The following is a 19,600-nucleotide window of genomic DNA, read 5'->3' as shown; positions in this document are numbered from 1 at the left end:
TTTACTCTTGTACGACCCATTTTCTTTTGGATAACTGGATGAACTGCACTCCACGCTGCTGTCTGGATTTCAAATGTACCATTGTTTGTGATAGTCCATAATTTTGTCTTTCGTGTAATGGTATTAAGTCAAAACTGCCATACCAGGCAGCCACGACCCCCCCCCCCCCCCCAACAAAAAAACATAATATAGGCCTTTTATATTACTATTACTACTATGCAGTTCAGTTGAATGTGGCTTGTACAGCACATGTCGTGGTTGGTTCCTGGCTGCCTGGTTTCTTCGTTCCTTGATACTGTTACATTGCAGACGCAGTTATGCTGAAGAAAACTGCCATCAAACAACTATCTGTAATTAGCTACATACGTGTCAAATTGTAATTCAAACCAATTTTAACAACACAGTAATATTATTTTAACAACCATCTGATTGGTGGGATGGTGGAGTAGCCTGCTTAATATAGATCGCAGTTGATTGGTCCATGAATCAAGGGGCGGTGTTTCATGTTCTGTGGGCTGGAAGCCCCTTTCAGAGGGTCTTCAAATCTAAAAAGGAAATGTTGTTTGTAGAACATGAATGATTAAGTTTGTTCAACTTGAGCATAGGCGTTGTGAGAGTTCTAGCTAATGAATAGCCTAACTTAGCACGCGTAAAATAAACAAACAATCTTAATCATATGTAGATGGTCGTCCGCGCCAGGGTATCAATCAGCTAGCCTGGCTCTTTGTGTGCGCATGTTTTGTTTGTGTTGAACAAGGACAGTTCTCGTGGCTTGTTAGATGATTTGCAATGTGTTAATGTCAGTAAGATTGCATAGTGCATACGGTGCTTATTTTTATGAAAGGTTAGGGAAAGTGGCCTGTAGACGTTGCAAAGTGACAAATACATAAGGAGTTTGAAGAGGAGATGGGAAATTGTCTAAAATCTCCAACCTCGGATGACATTTCCTTGCTTCATGAATCACAATCGGATAGAGCTAGTTATGGTGACGGGGCAGATACAGACCAGGAACCACCGCCACCATACCAGGTATGTCACCCGAATTAGCCAGCGACGTTAGCTAATAATGTAACGTTAGCTACAGTACTGGTTTGCTTGCTTGCTAGCTAGTGCAGCTATTTTTTCAAGGTTCGACATGCAAAGGAACGTGGCGCTTGCAGCTGGCTACCGAAGTAAATACAAATAGCATGCTATAGCTTGCCAGCCAGTTATGTTTTTCAGATGTTCATGTAAACAAACAGTCATAATCAGCTGACTTTGGGAGATATGGCAGGTATATACAGCTTTACATTGTTTATCAATGCTGCACACAGCCATCAACTAGCTGTCCTATTGCACTGTCATCGTTATATATTTCTACAGGGATAGAGTGTCATAAATTGACTGTTGCTGCAGCCTTTATTTTTATCAGACCATGTCGTCGTCCATTAGAGAGCGTCATCGTGATCCCATAGTACTGACCCAAAGGGACTCATGCAATGCAAAGTTATCTAGTAGTGAATTTTATGAAAACAGGATAGTATTCATACATTACAGCAAAAAGAGACTGGAACTGCTCATACTGCTGGAATGCAGTTTGTGTTGAGGGAGAGAAGACAAAGGCAGGCTTTTTTTTTTTGTATATCTTTTGTTGTTGCTCAAGGGAGAGTAATAATATACCAGATATAGACCTAGACCAAAAACTACTGAAGCTCCCACCTTTGTTTTTGGCACAATGTAAGAAAGATGAAATTAAAAGTAGAATGATCCTCAGAACCTTTAAGCTTCCTGGTACAGGCAATGACAACAGCCTACATTGGAGAACACAGATCAAACTATTATGCCAATGAGAAAACAGCAGAGTCTTGGTGCTCCCTCATTTCTTTGTGACAATATTTTCCATACCCAAATCTTGATTCCTTTTCTGTAATTCGGACCTGTTATGTTAGACTTTAGCTGGGAAGGAATGAGTGTCAGCAGGTTAATGCCCCCATCTCAAATGAGAAGATAAACAGGTTATGCACAGAACTGGAGGCCCCCCTGCCTGAACCCTTCCAGTAAAGCTCTCCAATGTCCCCGTGGCTGACACGGCCATGGCTTGCCTTACCAGACTATTACAAGACTGTACGACACCCATACGGTAAAAGATTATATAAAGTCAAATCGTACACATATTGCATGATGATGCATACCTATTCCCAACCCTGTTCAATAAGTAATTTTCCTTGTAATTTATCGGTTTTAATTTTCCACGATCCTACATTTAGAATATCTCTTTGTTCTTTAAAAATTGACGTTCCAAACAACTTACCATCCAACAGGTAGAACTAACGGCTCACACACATTGCACCGAATGTGGAGCTAGCATTCGTCTGCCGATTTTTCAGCACACTGTGTTTTAGTGACAACCTGCTGTAGACATCTGACATTTTTCACACAATTATACATGTAAAATCGGCGCACACACTGTTTGCACATTACATTGAGGTGCTAAGTACTCTCGGTCAGCAAACACTATTGGTGTGTCTGAGCCCAAAAGTTAACTTCCTATGTCAACGTTATAAGGGAGGACAGAACCTAATCAAAAAGTACTTCTTTATGTCACCAAAATGCAAAGACCTGCAATAACCATGAGACAACTTAAAAGCCAGGGAATACAGCTTCTTAACCAGTGGCATCTGTCCAGATTAGATTTTATAATAATACAATAGTAAACAAGCAAAATAAATTACACTACGTAGCACAGAAATGCAGATTTACACAAACCCCAGATCCTGTGTTTTTCTGATGGAAACCACCAGCAGCCACTCTATTTTTCTCAGGATTTCTGTGTTTACTTGAGTCCCTTGGGTCCAGGATCAGGAATTAATGAAAAAGGGCTGGAATTCAACAGTCTGGATCTGTTTTCCTGTAACAGATTGGCAGGCAGTGTTGTGCAATATCCTGGTTATATAGCTGAGGCACTTGTTGGATTCTTCAAAATTAAGAAGCTTGTTTGAACCTAGGGTTGGGCGATATCTCAATTGTTTATTTAAATTATGGGCGATTCACAATATCAAAAAATAAATAAAATATTTTCGAATTAAGCTTGGTTGACAAATTACGGTCAAATACACTGCATTTCAAACAGTCAGCAATAATTGAATGAATTCAGGGTTTGTGAATTCATATCTAGGCTAAATATAAGCCTTCCACAACTGAGACCAATTCCTAATTTAATCATTTTATCAAAAAGTTTATAGTTTAACCTGTTTTTTTTTGCTATAATCACTCTATGAAAATGCCCTTTTGTTACAAATTTAACCATGCATAATGCACATTCACTAATAATGACAAACTTATTCTAGCAGGCATTATAGAAAATTAACACAGATCTCATAAACAATCTCTCACACACCGGCCTATGTGCTAGTGAGTAGCCAGCTAATCTTTATATTTAAAGTTTAACCAACTTGGATCTATTTGCTAGCAAACAAGAACAGTTGAATTGTTATGAACACACCCTTCTGCCCATGCTAGTCTGTCCACTCTGTTCAGATGATGAAATCAAGTGATCTACCTTATTTCTCAGAATGAGAACGAGTTGCCAATTCCTTACATAGTGTTTTATGCTTATTGTACATTTATAAAAGACCAGAGAGCTAGTATAAGTCTTTGTCGAAATGCTGCTAGCGGTACATGGTACCTCAATACCACGTAAGACAAACTGAACATTAATTTTTTCGAGATTCAATGTTCATTGATACTCCCCTTTTAGTAGTGTCTGCTCTGCGTGCAATTTGAGGAGTTGAAACAACCTTTCTAACTATTAATTTTAACTTCTTTATTACAGTAAAATAATGTCTCAATGTCTTTTGGTGTTTATATGACTGATTCTGTTGGACCAAACCTCAAATGCAAATAGCGAGTTGAAACCGCTTGTCGGAGAGGAAGTATTGATCTCTCATCTTTGTTGTTGTGAGTGGCAGAGGGAGGGGCTTGAGGGGTGTGTGTGAATGGGAAGGTGCACATAGCCAGAGAGGAATAGGCGAAGCGAGAGGTTTCACTCTCGCCAAAATCTGTCCAAAATAACCTCAATGCATTTCAGTGGACCTAAGCTTATTTTGGACCTAAGCTTGTTGCCTGTGTTCCCGCCTTTGGGACAACAACTCCCATTGTTAGGGCATAGACATGAGCATCTCGTTATTATATACTGATCTCTTGTGTATGAGTGGTTAGATGAGTACATGAGTGGTTAGAGCGTTGGGCCAGTAACCGAAAGGTTGCTAGACCGAGTCCCTGAGCTGACAAGGTAAAAATCTGTTGTTCTGCCCCTGAACAAGGCAGTTAACCCACTGTTCCTAGGCCGAAGCTGTAAATAAGAATTTGTTCTTAACTGACTTGCTTAGTTAAATAAAGGTTAAATAAATTAAATAAAAAATTATACCTAATATAAGAATGCTGTTCATTGATGAGAGCTCAGCATTCAACACCATAGTTCCCTCCAAGCTCATCATTAAGCTTGAGGCCTTGGATCTCAACCCCGCCCTGTCCAATTGGGTCCTGGACTTCCTGACGGACCAACCCCAGGTGGGGATGGTAGGAAACAACACCTCCACTTCGCTGATCCTCAACACTGGGGCCCCACAAGGGTGTGTGCTCAGCCCCCTCCTGTACTCCCTGTTCATTCATGACTGCGTCGCCAAGCGCGCCTCCAATTCAATCATCAAGTTTGCAGACGACACAACAGTAGTAGGCTTCATTACCAACAACGATGAGACCGCCTACAGGGAGGAGGTGAGGGCACTCGGACTGTGGTGTCAGGAAAGTAACCTCTCACTCAACGTCAACAAAACAAAGGAGATGATTGTGGACTTCAGGAAACTGCAGAGGGAACACCCCCCAATCCACATCAACGGTACAGCAGTGAAGGTGGAAAGCTTCAAGTTCCTCGGTGTACACATCACGGACAAACTGAAATGGTCCACCCACACAGACAGTGTGGTGAAGAAGGCGCAACAGCTTCTATCAAAAGGCCATCAGACTGTTACAGACATCACTAGCACAGCGAGGCTGCTGCCTACATACAGACATACATCATTGGCCACTTTAATAAATGAAACTCTAGTCACTTTAATAATATTTACATATCTTGCATTACTCATCTCATATGTCTATACTGTATTCTATACTATCTATTGCATCTTAGCCTATGCTGCTCTGTCATTACTCATCCATATATTTATATTCTTATTCCATTCCTTTACTTAGATTTGTGTGTATTAGGTATTTGTTGTGGAATTGTTAGATATTACTTGTTAAATATTGCTGCACTGTCAGAACTAGAAGCACAAGCATTTCGTTACACTCGCAATAACATCTGCTGGCCATGTGTATGTGATCAATGAGATTTGATTTTAAGCATTTTCGATAGATTTTTCTTCTCTTAAACAGAGACCTGTCCATGCTTGGTATGTTTGGACAGCCTTGGAGCTGCACGTCTCTTGGCTATTTTCATTAAACTACTGCACAATTTCTCTAAGTTACAAATGAGCCTTAACAACATTTTTGCCTACAATAATCTCAGGCAGAAATGACTTATTTAGGGAATAAATACCATTTGACTCCTACAGTTCTCAGCCCAGAAGTGAGGCTGTTAACACCAAAAACAGTTGTACTTTCTTTGTGGTGAATAATACTGTTATAAACAAGACTGACACATCCACCTTGAATACTAGCTCAAATTAAATATTTATTGAGAAATTGTGGTTCTGTAATCACCCTCCACTTCATCGTGCGCTGAGGAGGAAGGCTTCCCTGCTATGTGCTATGTTACTCTGTTGTGGGAGGGAAGGAGGGGTGTGCAAAGTGAGTGGTAATTTGGAAAGCAGCTGGCGAGTGTGCTGACTCATCGCTGTCTGACTCGGCCAGTGGAGAGGGTGATAGGATTGGGCCAGAGTGAAAAGCGGGTCCCGTCACTGTAGCTACAGTCATCAGGTTCCCTGGCATGACTAATCCGTGGGGCTTTTTCCCTCACCCAATGACAGAGCAGAGGCCCTGTTTTATTAATCATATTCAGTCTAGCACAAAGGCCATTATCCTGTTGTCAGTGTTTTATGGTCAGACCTCATTGGCTCGAACATCTTGCAGACATTATAAGGCTGCCTGCCTGTCCCTGGCTGTGTATGCCAGGGCTGGAGGCAAGAGAATGATCTAAGACTCACCAGCAGCGTGTGCTGCCCTGGACTGAGAACTAACACTAAATCTCCCCTCAAAGGTGTCATGAGGCCTGGAGGGAACGCAGGAAAAAGGAGGAGAGAACATGTATCACAGACACTTCTCTGGTGATTGGAAGTCTTCTCAGAGTTTGCTTTGAGCCGGCGAACTCAGTTCGGACTGTGAAGAGGAAGTTTGCTTTGAGCCGGCGAACTCAGTTCGGACTGTGAAGAGGAAGTTTGCTTTGAGCCGGCGAACTCAGTTCGGACTGTGAAGAGGAAGTTTGCTTTGAGCCGGCGAACTCAGTTCGGACTGTGAAGAGGAAGTTTGCTTTGAGCCGGCGAACTCAGTTCGGACTGTGAAGAGGAAGTTTGCTTTGGAGGGGCCTTCTAATGAGCTGTCAGACCTGCTGCATGAGGGAGAGAAAGGTGTGCGAGTTAGGGAAGAGGGAATAGAAAAGAAAGGAATGAAAATGACAAAAACAAAGCTTTGAGCGGGATAGAGACTGACTTCACAATGTAAGGTGCTCACCTTCACACAAATGTTACAAGGGTGAAAAGAAAATGTACAATTCATGATTTAAAATGCATACCCAAGGTCATAATTCCTTACCAGTGAATTCCCCAGATGTGTTTTTGTGCTGCACTGCTCTGTTGTGGCGCCGGAGGGGATGGCTGCTGTTTTACGGGCTCCTAACCAACTCTGCTAAAACTGTATTTATTATTATATATTTTTTTGCATTGTTTGTAACTTATGTTGTTCATAATGTTGCTGCTACCATCACTTTTGACCAAACAGAGCTTCTGGACATCAGAACAGCGACTACTCGCCTCGAGCTGGACAAAGATTTTTCTTTAATGAGTCCGACGCGCAGGATATACTGCTTTCTCAAGACCAGGCCCATATTCCCGTCATTTGCGTGAAGAAAAGGCAGAAAAGGGGGGCGGAGGTTGGGGTGCCTTGTGAGAATTGGTAGGCAAGTGAGTAAACCTCCACTACCATCCGTACTACGTCAAGTTTATTTTCCAATGATTGCACGATCTATTGCACAATCTACGATTAAGTCTAGGACCAAAAGGCTCCTTAACAGCTTTTACCCACAAGCCATAAGACTGCTAAACAATTCATCAAATGGCCACCCGGACTATTTACATTGACCCCCCCCCCCCCCCCCACCTCGACTGGCCTGTACCTCCGCACATTGACTCGGTACCGGTACCCCCTGTAGCTTCGTTATTAGAATTGTTTTACTTTAGTTTATTTAGTAAATATTTTCTTAACTCTATTTCTTGAACTGCGTTGTTGGTTAAGCGCTTGTAACTAAGCATTTCACGGTAAGGTCTACTACACCTGTTGTATTCGGCGCATGTGACAAATGAAATGTGATTTTATTTATTAGATGGCTCGCTGGCAGATCCTTAGTCTCCCAATCCCACAGTGAACCAGTTGTCTAGCCTCACCTGACCTGGCTGTGCTTCCATGGAAATGGTTGAGGATAGGATATGAAGAAAGAAAAGGAATCTTCATATATGCTTTCAAGTGTTCATAGATGTTCAATATCAGAGTTCCTGTACTCGTTTTCATGTTGTACCGCACTTGTCCTGTCTGTAACATTGCTGATTTGCAATAAAGTATCCATTTGTGTATATTTATGATGAAATGTTTATCCCAGGCTCTGGTAACTGTGAAAAGTTTTCTACCAGTGGAAATACTAAATGATATGATTCATGCTTCAAGAGAAACAACCCTCAAATGATACTGTAAAGGCTAAATGTTCTTATCATTCTCCAAGTATGAACACAATGTGGGACATGTTCCCTCAAAAATATGAGTCATTGTGGCATAAACAATATATTTAACTGTGATGTTCTTTTTTTACTGTGTTCATTTTTCAAAGTAGTCATAGAGATGTGTGGTTGGGTAAACTTTGAAACCAATATTTTTTGTTTGGCATACATTTTAAAGAGAAAAATCGGAGTCTCAGCATAATTCCATAAACGTGGAACTGCCCACAAACAAGATGTTGTCAGCAAGGCCAGGCTCAACCAACATGGGGCCAGCCAGTGGATTGTGTTTACTGTTCCTGTTTGAGAGATCCCCAGAGCCCTATACTACGAATCAGGTTTGAGGAGTTAGCGAGGTTACTTTGGTCAACTCAGGATAACCAGTGCCACAAAGGTGGCTCACCTTTTAGCCAGGTACATTTCTATAGCAACGAATCCTTCAGAACTAACCTGCTGCGTAGCAGGCTAACTCTATTTATCCACAATGAAGTGTCTCAGCCACGAGTTGAGGACCAATGAAATCAGATACCCTCCCTCTCAGAAAGGTTTGAGGAAGATGACGGATTACCTTCTTTATGTTTTATAAAAAATAAAAACGAAGTATTTTGTTAAAATGCCTATCACATTACACATTTAGTAATGACAGGCTTTGATTGGCTGTTACATCTACACTTGCTTGTTTACCGAGAACCCACTGTTTCCCCCTTCATATCCCCAGATTCTGTAAGTGCTAATGATCCAATAATATGACATGACTCATCTGACAGTTACAGGTTTTCCTATGAGAAAATGTGACACAACATCCAGTGATGTTTTTGTCCCGTTGTGTCCCCATACGCTACGAGGGTGTAGAGTACATTTAGTGTTTTTAAGTTCATCCTCAGGAACCTCCTGAAGATTTGTTTGTTGTGAAAGCAGCATCTTTGCATCACTGATGGCATTGCTGTTTGAAAACTGTCTGAAGAACAATCTGTGTAATTAGGCTTTCTCTTTATCAAAAGAGTCTTGGATGGCTGCGCTCCAGCATTTTATCTGTGGAGCATGGAGCGTGTGTGTGTGTGTGTGTCACTGTTGCTGTGCATCTCCCGGGCTGTGCTTCAGTGCCAGCCTCTCAGACAAGGCTCAACAGTGCAGCCAGTAGAGCCTGCCATTGTTTATTCCCTGGAGGAAGCCACTGTGGAGTGGCAGGGTCCCCGTGGTCACTGGTCTGTGTGGATGTTATGGGCACAGGCCTGGAATTCAGACTGCAGGCTGAGAGAACGCATCTGTATGCCGGTTTGTCTGAGCTGAGGGGTTGGAGAGGATGGTAGGGCTTGGTTTTGTTTTTCTCCTATCTCGCTTTCTCTATCGCTTTATCTCTAGTGAGTTTGTGGGGGAAGGCTGGCAGCCGGTATTGTCTGCTGAGTGCCTGGCTGCCCGGGGCTTGGCAGTGCACATAGAGCTGCTCTGTGGCTCAGCTCTCTTTTTCTCTCTCTCTATGAGCACCCTGTCTATCTGCTGTTCCTCTTTTCCTCATGCTAACACTTATCTTCAGCTCACCCATTATTACCCTTAAAGGAAAACACCACCCAAAAACTATATTTTGGTATTTGTCCATTGTTGATATAGTCCCTAAATGTTTTGCATGTCAGTAATCAAGTTTTCAAGATGTAATTTTCAAAATACAGAAATCTGGCCCGTATGAGGCAAAGCGAACTTCTCGCTTACTCTCTTAAAAGACCTTCAATTGAAAAATGTGATATTTGTTTTACTGTTTGTCCATCTTGAGACGCCGTAACAATTTGATTACTGCCCTGGTTTTTAATATCGCCAAGTGCCATGATCACTCTGTCTCATTTTAGTCTTGAGGCACTAAATCGGATAATACTGGCAAGCTTTCTGATTAGGTAATTGAAGGGTGTCCATTCTAGTGACTTTGAGTGAAACTGGACAACAGGGATGCCCCAGGACAAAGAGACAGCCGACCACTGCACTGTTACCCCTGGGTCCACCGCAACACCCCCAGCCAATCACACAACTCCCACTGCCTTTCCCTAGTCTTCTGAAATAGGTATTCTGACACTTTTTTTTTTATTCGGTCTGCCTGTTTTTGTCACACACAAGTGGAGAGTGACTAGAGAATTCAGGGCTGAACATTCTGATGTCCTGGTCATTTTGTTTATTAAATGCTGACTCAGCTTTTTTTTAAAGCACAGAGTGACTGTATAAGGGACTGTGACTGAAATCCCACAGGAACCTTAATCACTCATGTTTCACTTTTGCTTTACACCTCAGTGCCCAGTGCAAATAATGCACGATATACATAATTTTGCCTTTACCTTTATTAAAACAAAGATTTAGTTGAACCATTCACATTTGCATACTTTATGTTTCTGACATTTAGTAAATGTGTGTACAAAGAAAAATCGCTTATTTTACACCCAGAGACTCTTTCATTTTACTGACTGTGATCCAATTTGAGGTGAGCTCGGATGACTCCTGTGAGGAAGGTTTCCATGAGACAGCACTAGTCCCTGAAGCCCATTGGTCTGCTGTGATGTCATCTCGGTGTGACTGAGGCAGAGTGGAGATGGCAGGCGTGTTCTGACATGTATTTTCAGCGGTCTCGGCACTGAGGCCACCTGATGAAAGGGCTTAAGCAGATTCCAAGAGGGTTGCATTCTGAGGGCTGAACCTGTTTTGTTGTTTTAAGTACAGCTTTCACCCTGCACTCATTTGTTGCCAAAGAAAGGTGCTTATTTATTTTTGTCATCCAGGTTTTGCTATAAGCCCACAAAGAGTCGAGACTCCCTCCCATCTTTGGTTACATACAGTACTATGCATGTCCTCACTACTTCATTGCCTCACTTGTATTATTTGAGGCTCAGTTTTGGTTTTGAGTTAGTCTGTAACCTACTTGTAGCTTCCTGTAAATAGGTGTGGCAGGCAGTTGTGTGAGCTAAACATCTGACCTGACTGAGACCATGAATTGGTCTGAACTCCTGTCTCACAGCAAGACTGACAGAAATAACCCCCGGAGAGGACGGATTGGGAAGCACAGGACTCTACAGACCATGTACTCTCTCTCTCTTCGTGCAGACACACCACAGAGACATACCACATATCATGTACATTATAGCCACTCACATTGAGAAGATTCCCAGATCATACATTTGCTAGGCCTATAGCTTTGACGGGTTTTTGTGAACTCCTGACAAATGGACACCATAGAAACCTTTATTCCTATTACGTCATTCTATAATGCCCCACTTATTTTCAATTAGCGGAACAAACTAAATGGAATGGTATTTGGAAATTAATATAATGTCTCCCAATACTATTGGGAATAGTTTTTTTTTTTTTTTTTTGGCTTATTAGGCCTAAACTATGCTGATTTATCAGAGGAGATATTGTCAATTTGAAGAACATTTAGGTCTGACTGCAGAGATTAATTTACTGGCTATGCTTATCTGCAAATGCATGAAATTGAGGTCTTTGACATGCTCGCCATGCCTCTATGAAAAGTTCTGCTGTAACACAGTGTGTCCAAATAAAAAGATCAGTCCGTATTTCTAATGGCTAAGCGGAAAAGGACATTTCATAACCAGTGTAAGCACTGTGTTTGTAATATTACATGGTATGTAGGATGAGAACTGGTGAAGTTATGGTTGATTTAGGGAAAAGTACACCAAGTTTCTGTCAGGATTTTATTATCTAAAGAGGGTAATGAACCGTAAGCCCTTTTTTTCTACTTACCCGGATCCCGATGAACTGATGAGTACCATTATGATGAGCACCATGATTATGTCTCTGCATGTTGTTTTGAAAGAAGGTTGAAGGATGTTTCTGGAGCTGTTGCTAACTAGCTTTAGCACAATGACTGGAAGTCTACAGCAACACTAGCATGCTTGCTGGTAAGCATAAAAAGGGCTTGATTGCCAAAATGATCAAAATGAAATATACTGCAATATCAAATAGATCATTTAAATGTAAACACTCGTAGCTCAGTGGAGGATGACATGACAACTTTTTCATATCCAGCACAGAATGCGCAACCAGTGAAAAATGTCTGGACATTTCTATCCATCAGCTTTCTCTTGAGGTCTCCTCATTATGATTGTGGTGTTGAGCGTTGTCTCTAACATATTTTAGACTCCACGTGAAAAAACTTTGAGTTTCTCAACCATCCGCCAACCACAACACAAAGGTGGAACAGAACAGAGGTGAGAAATGAGAATGAAAATGCGGTCTGAATTTTCTCTTCTGTATGAATCATGCAGGCTTTGTGGGTCTGACACAGCCAGCTATTTGACTGCATTCTGTCATCTAAATTGTATCAGTGTTGGATATGAGACTATCTTTGACTGCGGGAATGTATGCAAGTGTGCTTTACTCTGCTTCTAGTGATTGTAACCCTCACATGGGCTTACGACATTCAGTCTGCATGCTCTAATAGCTTACCTGCTGCCAATCACTTCTTTCAATGGTAACTGATTTCAATAGAATGCTTTGTCTATTGCATTTTCTCAATTACAGCAATTTGAACTGAAAACACCCATGTTCCCTTTTTGTGAAATTGCTCTGACTTGGGAAATATTGCCACCTACTGGATCTGTCATTTCTAACCTCTGATATACTTGTTCTAGTTATATTACAGTGATACTCTGACTTCATATGATCACTTTTAACTTGGTTGTTTGAATGCAAAACAGTGTAATGGCATTGTAATTTATATTTCCAATAAACAAGCTGCTGCTGTTCCAGTAAACCCATTGATGGTGATAACTGTTGTTTTTTGTGTGTTTTTTTTCTCTTCAATGTCTGGGGTTTCAGTAATTACCCAGGTCTATTCTCAGGCCTACGTCTGGGAATTTCCATACAACGATTTTGTCGTTCTCCACGTAAGCTCTAATGCCTTCTACATATTACTTGGATGTTGTGGTTGGAAAACACCGTCTATTCCACGAGTTATGTATGAGGTCTGAGTTGTGTCTCTATGTTTCTAAGTGCATGTTTCTATGTGTCTTTGTGGCCATGCAGCAGGAGCTGCCAGTGTACCACCCCACGCCCAGTCAGGCCCGCATGGCCAGCCAGCTGACTGAGGAGGAGCAGGTCCGCATTGCCCAGCGCATTGGCCTCATCCACCACCTCCCCAAGGGAGTGTACGATGCTGGCAGGGACGGCTCCGAAAAGAAAATTAGAGAGTAAGTACCACCGGCACCAGCACTCAAACACAACAACACATCTCCAAGAATTAAGACACTTTTTTTTTTTTTTTTGCCCCCCCCCCCCATTTTTTCCACAATTTCGTCATATCCAGTTGCGATCCAATTACGATCTTGTCTCATCGCTGCAACTCCCCAACGGGCTCGGGAGAGGCGAAGGTCGAGTCATGCGTCCCCTGAAAAATGACCCGCCAAACCGCACCTCTTAACACCCACCCAAAGACAAAAGTGTTATCATGTTGGATGAATGTGCCTCGTACTGTATGACAATTGGCATCTGTGTTATCTGTATGCACATTCATATCACTTACTGGTGCAGAATGTCAATTTGTACTAAATAAATACAAATACTGCATAATATACTATTTATTTCTCAATCCCACATGATACACATTCTGTTGTCTCTCCATCTGTGCAGGTGTGTGATTTGCATGACGGACTTTGTGTATGGGGATCCCATCCGATTCCTGCCATGCATGCACATCTACCACATGGACTGTATAGATGACTGGCTGATGCGCTCCTTCACCTGCCCCTCCTGCATGGAGCCAGTGGATGCTGCGCTGCTCTCCTCCTACGAGACCAACTGAGACACAACACCACCCCCCTCACCACCACCCCTGCTCGCTGTTCTGACTTACTCCCTTACTCTACCCATGATTCCATCTCCAGCACCCCCACAACCAGCAGACAGCACTTCCAACAGCCTGGAGAACCTGGGTCTCTGGGGGCAGGTGAGGGCTGTGTGGTGGTGATGAAGGGTGCTGTAGAGGGTTGGTGGAGGCCATGGATGGAGAGGGATCCTTTGCTCTGAGCTGGCCAGGTCTGCTGGACAGGAAAGCCCCGGCTGGGGAAGGACGTTGGATTCTGGTGATCCACACCCAGAATTCCCCTCTCTCTCACTACCACACTGTTGTAGTAAATGCCCTAGGGAGGGGGAGGAAAGCAAAAGCTCAAAACTCTCTCTAGAAATACTGATATCTGCAAATATTTTCTCTCCTCGTTGTTTTCAACTCAACATCTGTTCCAGAAGTCGTCTTAAGGGCTCAGTGGATTACATTTACTAACACAGATAAGCAAACGATTAATGCACATGTACACAAGTCAGAGGAACTTGCACTTCTATTCTAGTCTCAGTGGAAGAGTTCAGCATATGCTTACAAATGTTTGAAAATTATTTCAGATTTTTCCCATTACTTAGTATCTGCAACATGAAATGTTTTTTTCAAGCCATTGTAATTGTTTCAGCCCAATGGTAAGGTCTGTTTTCCTGAAGTTGACATTTTATCCTTAATTGGTGAGTTTCTTAGACTAATGATGGATCAGTAAAAAAGTGTTCCTTTTGGATGAAGAGGTTTGGGGTCTGCACTCGATTATTACAAAGGATTAGGCCTGTTAGGGTTTGGTCAAAAGGTGTTATCGATCATAATGCTCCTTAACTGCTCTTGCTTAGCACAGTTCTTAAATTGCACATCAGAAATACTCAACGTTTACGGCACCCAATTCAGCACAAGTGTCTTAATCTTATTACCAAGAACGCCATATGATTTATCATAATGCATACACACTAGAGTCATTTAATTAATTTACATGAATTTAGTCACATAACCTAGAGCAGTGGTCACCAACCTGTCTATCACCATCGACTGGTCGATCTCCAAGCATTCCCAGTCAATCACCAAACATTTCTGTAAAAAACCCAATGATAAAGTCTTGTGTTCCTAATTTTTTTATTTGTTTCGCGCTGTTGGTGGTAGGTGCGCTTGATTCAGTAGCCCGGGAAGGCAAAGTGTTCCCCTTTTGAACCATTTCATGTGTCTGATGGTAGAACTCTGCCTACCCGGCAGGCCCATAGAGCAAATCAACAGTGCACCTATAAGCCTAACGCTGGCCAATCAAATGGCTCAGATAACCGTGTCTGCACAGTTTCCTCGACCATAGACTGTTAAAGGACGTATCGAACGCACAGCAAAGTCAATACTGTGAGATTTCAAAACGTTTAAAACCATGACCTAGAGAGAGACTCAATGAATACAGCTGCAATTTTTATGAGTAAGTTCATGTTTAAGGTGTTATTATCAACACAATGTTCAACACTTTTATAAGCCATACAATGCACATTCTACCTACTTCCACTCAAGCTACACCCAGCACTGCAGCCTCAATGAATGAGTATAGCAAAGTGATCCAATAAGCTTGCGTTGTTATTATTAGCGGCTTGTCTTTTTTAATATCAAGGAATATTTCACTTTCTCTGGTCATTGGAGTAACAACATTAATTTGTGCATGAGGCAGAAATAATGCAGTGCGACTTGAGTTTCGCCATCAGCTGGAAGACTGTCCCCTTTTCTAAGCGGGGGGATGGTTAGTCAGGTGTGAGGCAGCATCACCGCTGCGCCCTCTTTTTCCCTCATACTGACCATAAGATGCAGTCCATCAGTCCAGTAAAAAATTCAATAAAGAAAAAAAAGCTGTGCCTCACAAGTAATACAACAAATGATCTATTACCAGTGCGATCACATGTTTAAAAAATATATTATTTCTAAATGGTCTGAGAAGAACAACATTGCCAATTTAAGCATAGCCAATATGCAGTGGTAATATATTGGGCCTATAGCCTACTGCACAAACCTCATTGCTACAGAACTGCTTTTAATTGGTTAATGTTGATTAGGTTTTTTAAGTCATGTAAAAAAAAGAAATCTGGGCGGTAGATCTTGGCTTGCATTTTGACTCTGTGATCTTGACTCAGAAAAGGTTGGTGGCCACACTGCCCTAGAGTTTATTTCTTAGTTCAGCATATGAGCCATCACATTGTTGTGCAAGGGGTTTGGATGTGAGGGTGCTAACCACCCCAGCTTCTTAGATTTTTGTAGGTAGTCATCTGAGCACGTGCATTTTTTTTTTTATCCTACTTTTAAATAATGTTTTCATAATTAAAAATAGAAAATATCCCTTGTGTATTATCATAACAATTGTTCAATCAGCACAGTTGGCTGTTGCAAAAAGTTCAAATATTGGGTATGGTTTTGGTCATAATTATGTTGCTGTATTTTGACTGGCAAAAATGTAATTGAATGTATATTGGGGAAAAATAGTGTAAGTTTTTCCAAAATGGGGGCAGGTAGCTCTCGTGAAGTGATCATTAAGATTTAATCAGAAAGTATTTAAGATGTACTTTGTTAAAGACTACCCCGAAAAAGCAACTTGTTTTGAAAATGGCCTATGTGATATGAGTTAGACAGACACATTTATTCTAGTGTCAAAATTGATTACAAAGTGTAAATAGGATAATTCTGGTCATAAAGTTGGTCTCGTCCAAAAACTGAGATTTTTGAGATGATAGGAAAAAATGGTATGTCATAGATTGAAGGGTATCGTAACCTTTTTCCATGGGTTGGGTTTATTTTTAAACCTGTCCACAGCTGGCCACACCAAAGTAATCATCATTTCTGAGTGCAGCTACATGCAAGAGGAAGTTGCCGCCACTATTTTGACATAGTTTCCTGTCCTAGAAAGGAAATGCACATTTAGGTTCCACCTACGAAGAATGACGAAAGCTATTTATACCTATTCACAAATTGGGTCTGGGAATTTCCACAGAGTTGATAAACGTCAAAAAATGAGGCACTGACTGTGTAGGTAGCTAGCATGCTAACCTTATCTAGCTAGCTATCTTGCAAACCTTATCTAACTAGCTAATGTTATTTGTTGCTGTTTTTGTTTTACTACATGGTATTCAAAAGAGCTGAATTTGTAATTGGCATTGATTTAGGGAAAACAAAAGCCTCAGATGGAAACCACTGGCCTATCTTTGACTTTGCCATCTATTGTTATCTCTGTTTGGGCATTTTCCATCAATTGTGGCCTCGAATTTGGGATAGAAATATTTAGAAAGAGTAAGATGAAGCTTTGTTAATATGGATAACTATTGAAATATGATATGCGTTTTTTTTTACATTGTAATGGACACGGTGCAACCTTTGGTAGGAAGATTGCTGGAATTCTTCAGCTGCAATACAGCAAAGCCAAGTCAGCCCGTGCTCATGGTTCTCACAGTGGAAGTGAAATGATAGACTACAATGACTATGATCATGCACGCCTCAAATGACATGTAATTATAGTAGTGAAGCCATTCATCTTGGGGAGACTGGGGCAGCAGGTTTTCAAAATGCTTTTATACCATTTATAAAATGGTCAGATATATATATATTTTTTAAGACAGTCTAAAAAAAATAAGTGAAAATTGACAAATTATCCAATGGATTATGATCATTTTCTGGTCAAAAAAGGGGAGGCGCAAAAATATGTTTGCACCCACTATTTTAATTTTCTCCATGTCTCAGGCTCTTTGGCTCATCTCAGTTGCGAAGAGAAATAACTTTGCAGCTGTTTCTGATTAATAAACAATGCCATACTGGTGGGTTGTAACATTCAAATAGAAACCAGTGCTGAAATAATTTGTACGTCATATCAGAGGGAAAGACACTGCATTCACAGATTTGCACATAGTGGGCAGTTTGGATTTGTCACTTCAAGCCCAAATGTATTGTACTTTGACTAAAACAATTACTTAATGGCTTAAATTGTTGTGCAACATAATGGGTAAGCTCTGGCTTTAAAAAGTGGATTTCTACTGGTGTGGGCATTTTAAAATCAGCTATACATTTTAGAAATGTATATAAATATTGAAAGAGTTTGAGACAACTAAAAGATGTGCAACATGAAAATATTGTCCCATTTACATTGTGTTATTGATCGACAGTCCCTAACTGTCCACCGAGATAGGCTATCCAAAGTCAAACCAACTTTGCCAGAGTCACACACCAGCCGGCTGAAGCTAAATTATTTGGCTAACTCTTCCTACCTGCGAACACACACGAGATACCCATATCAAACCGAACCCGAAACTAACTCGCGTTTGAGTTCACTCGTGGTCGCTAGCATTTCCTAATGAACCAAATCTCAAACGAGGCCAAATCAGGAAGTGCAGTTGTCTTTTAAATTGAAACCTCTTAAAACTTTATATTTTCTCATAGTTGGGGGCAAAATATGCCCATTTCCACTATCTTCTTAATCACAGGTAGTATTTTGAAAAGGGGTACATTATATATTTCACAGAGGAAGTAGTAACTTGTTATCACTGTTTTCCCCTCATCTCAGACAATAAGGGAGTTCTATTAACCTAAACTGCGGAGCACCGGTCTATGGCCTGTGACAAGAACGGGTGAAAGCGGTGAGGGAGGAGCTCCCTTCTCAAATCGAACAGTAATCTGCACTGTTCGGTCATGATGTCAACAAGGCACCATGGTGCACCGTCCAGAAATGTACATCTCTTTTCCATAAAATATATAACGTCTTATCTGCCTTAATTCGGAAGGCAGATAAAGCATTTTTATCAACAGCAAAAACTTTTGCATGTGAATAGACAAGAGTCCTACTCATTGCGCCACGTGCTTAATCTAGCCTAGGCTACGGCGCTTTTGTTTTGAGCCGACTTCGCCGTTGGCTTTGAAAGGGGTCACTTGGCTCGCCCCAGGACGTAGCCCGGTTCCAAAACAAATGCAATCACTTTTCAGCCGGTGCAAACTCCTCCCTCTGGGACAACCCAGGCCAGATAATCAAATCCCCTCATTAAACTCACCCCTGCCAGCTCTCATTGGCATTAAAAAGTGTTAGTCACATTCGTAAGGTATACCCTTTGCACGTAAGGCAACATAATGATACAGATGAAAACATGCCTTGAGTGATCATAATGGTTGTGGGGGTATGTGGAGCTCCATTACCTTAGATCTTATGAGAGAGTTATTGACTGGCTCCCAGGCTGGCATGGGACCAACACTAGCTGAAAAAGATGAGATGCCTGAAAATGGAGCCCAGACATAGCATAGGAAGGGCCTGGTTGCTGCCCATGAGTTTTGAGGATGCTAGAGATGATGCAACAATGTGATAGTGTACTTCAAATTATCCACTGCCCCCAACAGCATAAATTACAGGAATGCACTGCAAGACTGGGCAGATAAATGTATGGTATGTGTGTTTGTATGGGTGCCTGTAAGAATTGTCTTTGTACAGGATGCATATGATATGTACTACAGGCAAATAATAAATAGAAACTATGCTATGGAACATGTTTGCATATGTGATTTATTTAATGGTGTCTTAATGCTACCGGCAGGCCAATTCTGATATTTCTTCCACTAATTGGTCTTTTGATTTTGGTTTGCAAACACAAGCAATTTGTGTTGTTTATACAAATGTTCTCCTTGCATTTCTGGAACTAACCATCCAACAGTTGCACATTTTGAACTTGTAATTGAAAGTATGTCCAGTAGAGGGAAGTCACATTAATAATAAACTTGCCTCCATGGTCAGAACACATTGTATATCCAACAGAGTATAATAATCAATCTGCAGAATAGAAAAACAACATTCACA

General features: G+C 41.3%; 1 protein-coding gene across 1 annotated transcript; it reads left to right on the top strand.

The window, feature by feature from the left end:
* Positions 1-501: 501 nt before the first annotated feature.
* LOC110521564 (RING finger protein 11) lies at positions 502-19,291 on the top strand. Its single transcript, XM_036968765.1, has 3 exons — positions 502-1,029; positions 12,978-13,141; positions 13,581-19,291. Exons 1-3 carry the CDS (start codon positions 907-909, stop codon positions 13,750-13,752), a joined length of 459 nt encoding a protein of 152 aa, XP_036824660.1. The 5' UTR covers positions 502-906; the 3' UTR covers positions 13,753-19,291.
* Positions 19,292-19,600: the final 309 nt, after the last annotated feature.

The sequence above is a fragment of the Oncorhynchus mykiss genome, chromosome 30 (genome assembly GCF_013265735.2).
Source record: "Oncorhynchus mykiss isolate Arlee chromosome 30, USDA_OmykA_1.1, whole genome shotgun sequence".
In the NCBI taxonomy this organism is placed as follows: domain Eukaryota; kingdom Metazoa; phylum Chordata; class Actinopteri; order Salmoniformes; family Salmonidae; genus Oncorhynchus; species Oncorhynchus mykiss.
This window is presented reverse-complemented; position numbering and strand designations above follow the sequence as displayed.

Bases quoted from the DNA above. Each gene is read 5' to 3' on its own strand.
- LOC110521564 (XM_036968765.1), top strand. From the start codon at position 907: ATGGGAAATTGTCTAAAATCTCCAACCTCGGATGACATTTCCTTGCTT. The intron at 1,030-12,977 runs GTATGTCACCCG...GTGGCCATGCAG, and splicing joins AACCACCGCCACCATACCAG to CAGGAGCTGCCAGTGTACCA. The intron at 13,142-13,580 runs GTAAGTACCACC...CCATCTGTGCAG, and splicing joins TCCGAAAAGAAAATTAGAGA to GTGTGTGATTTGCATGACGG.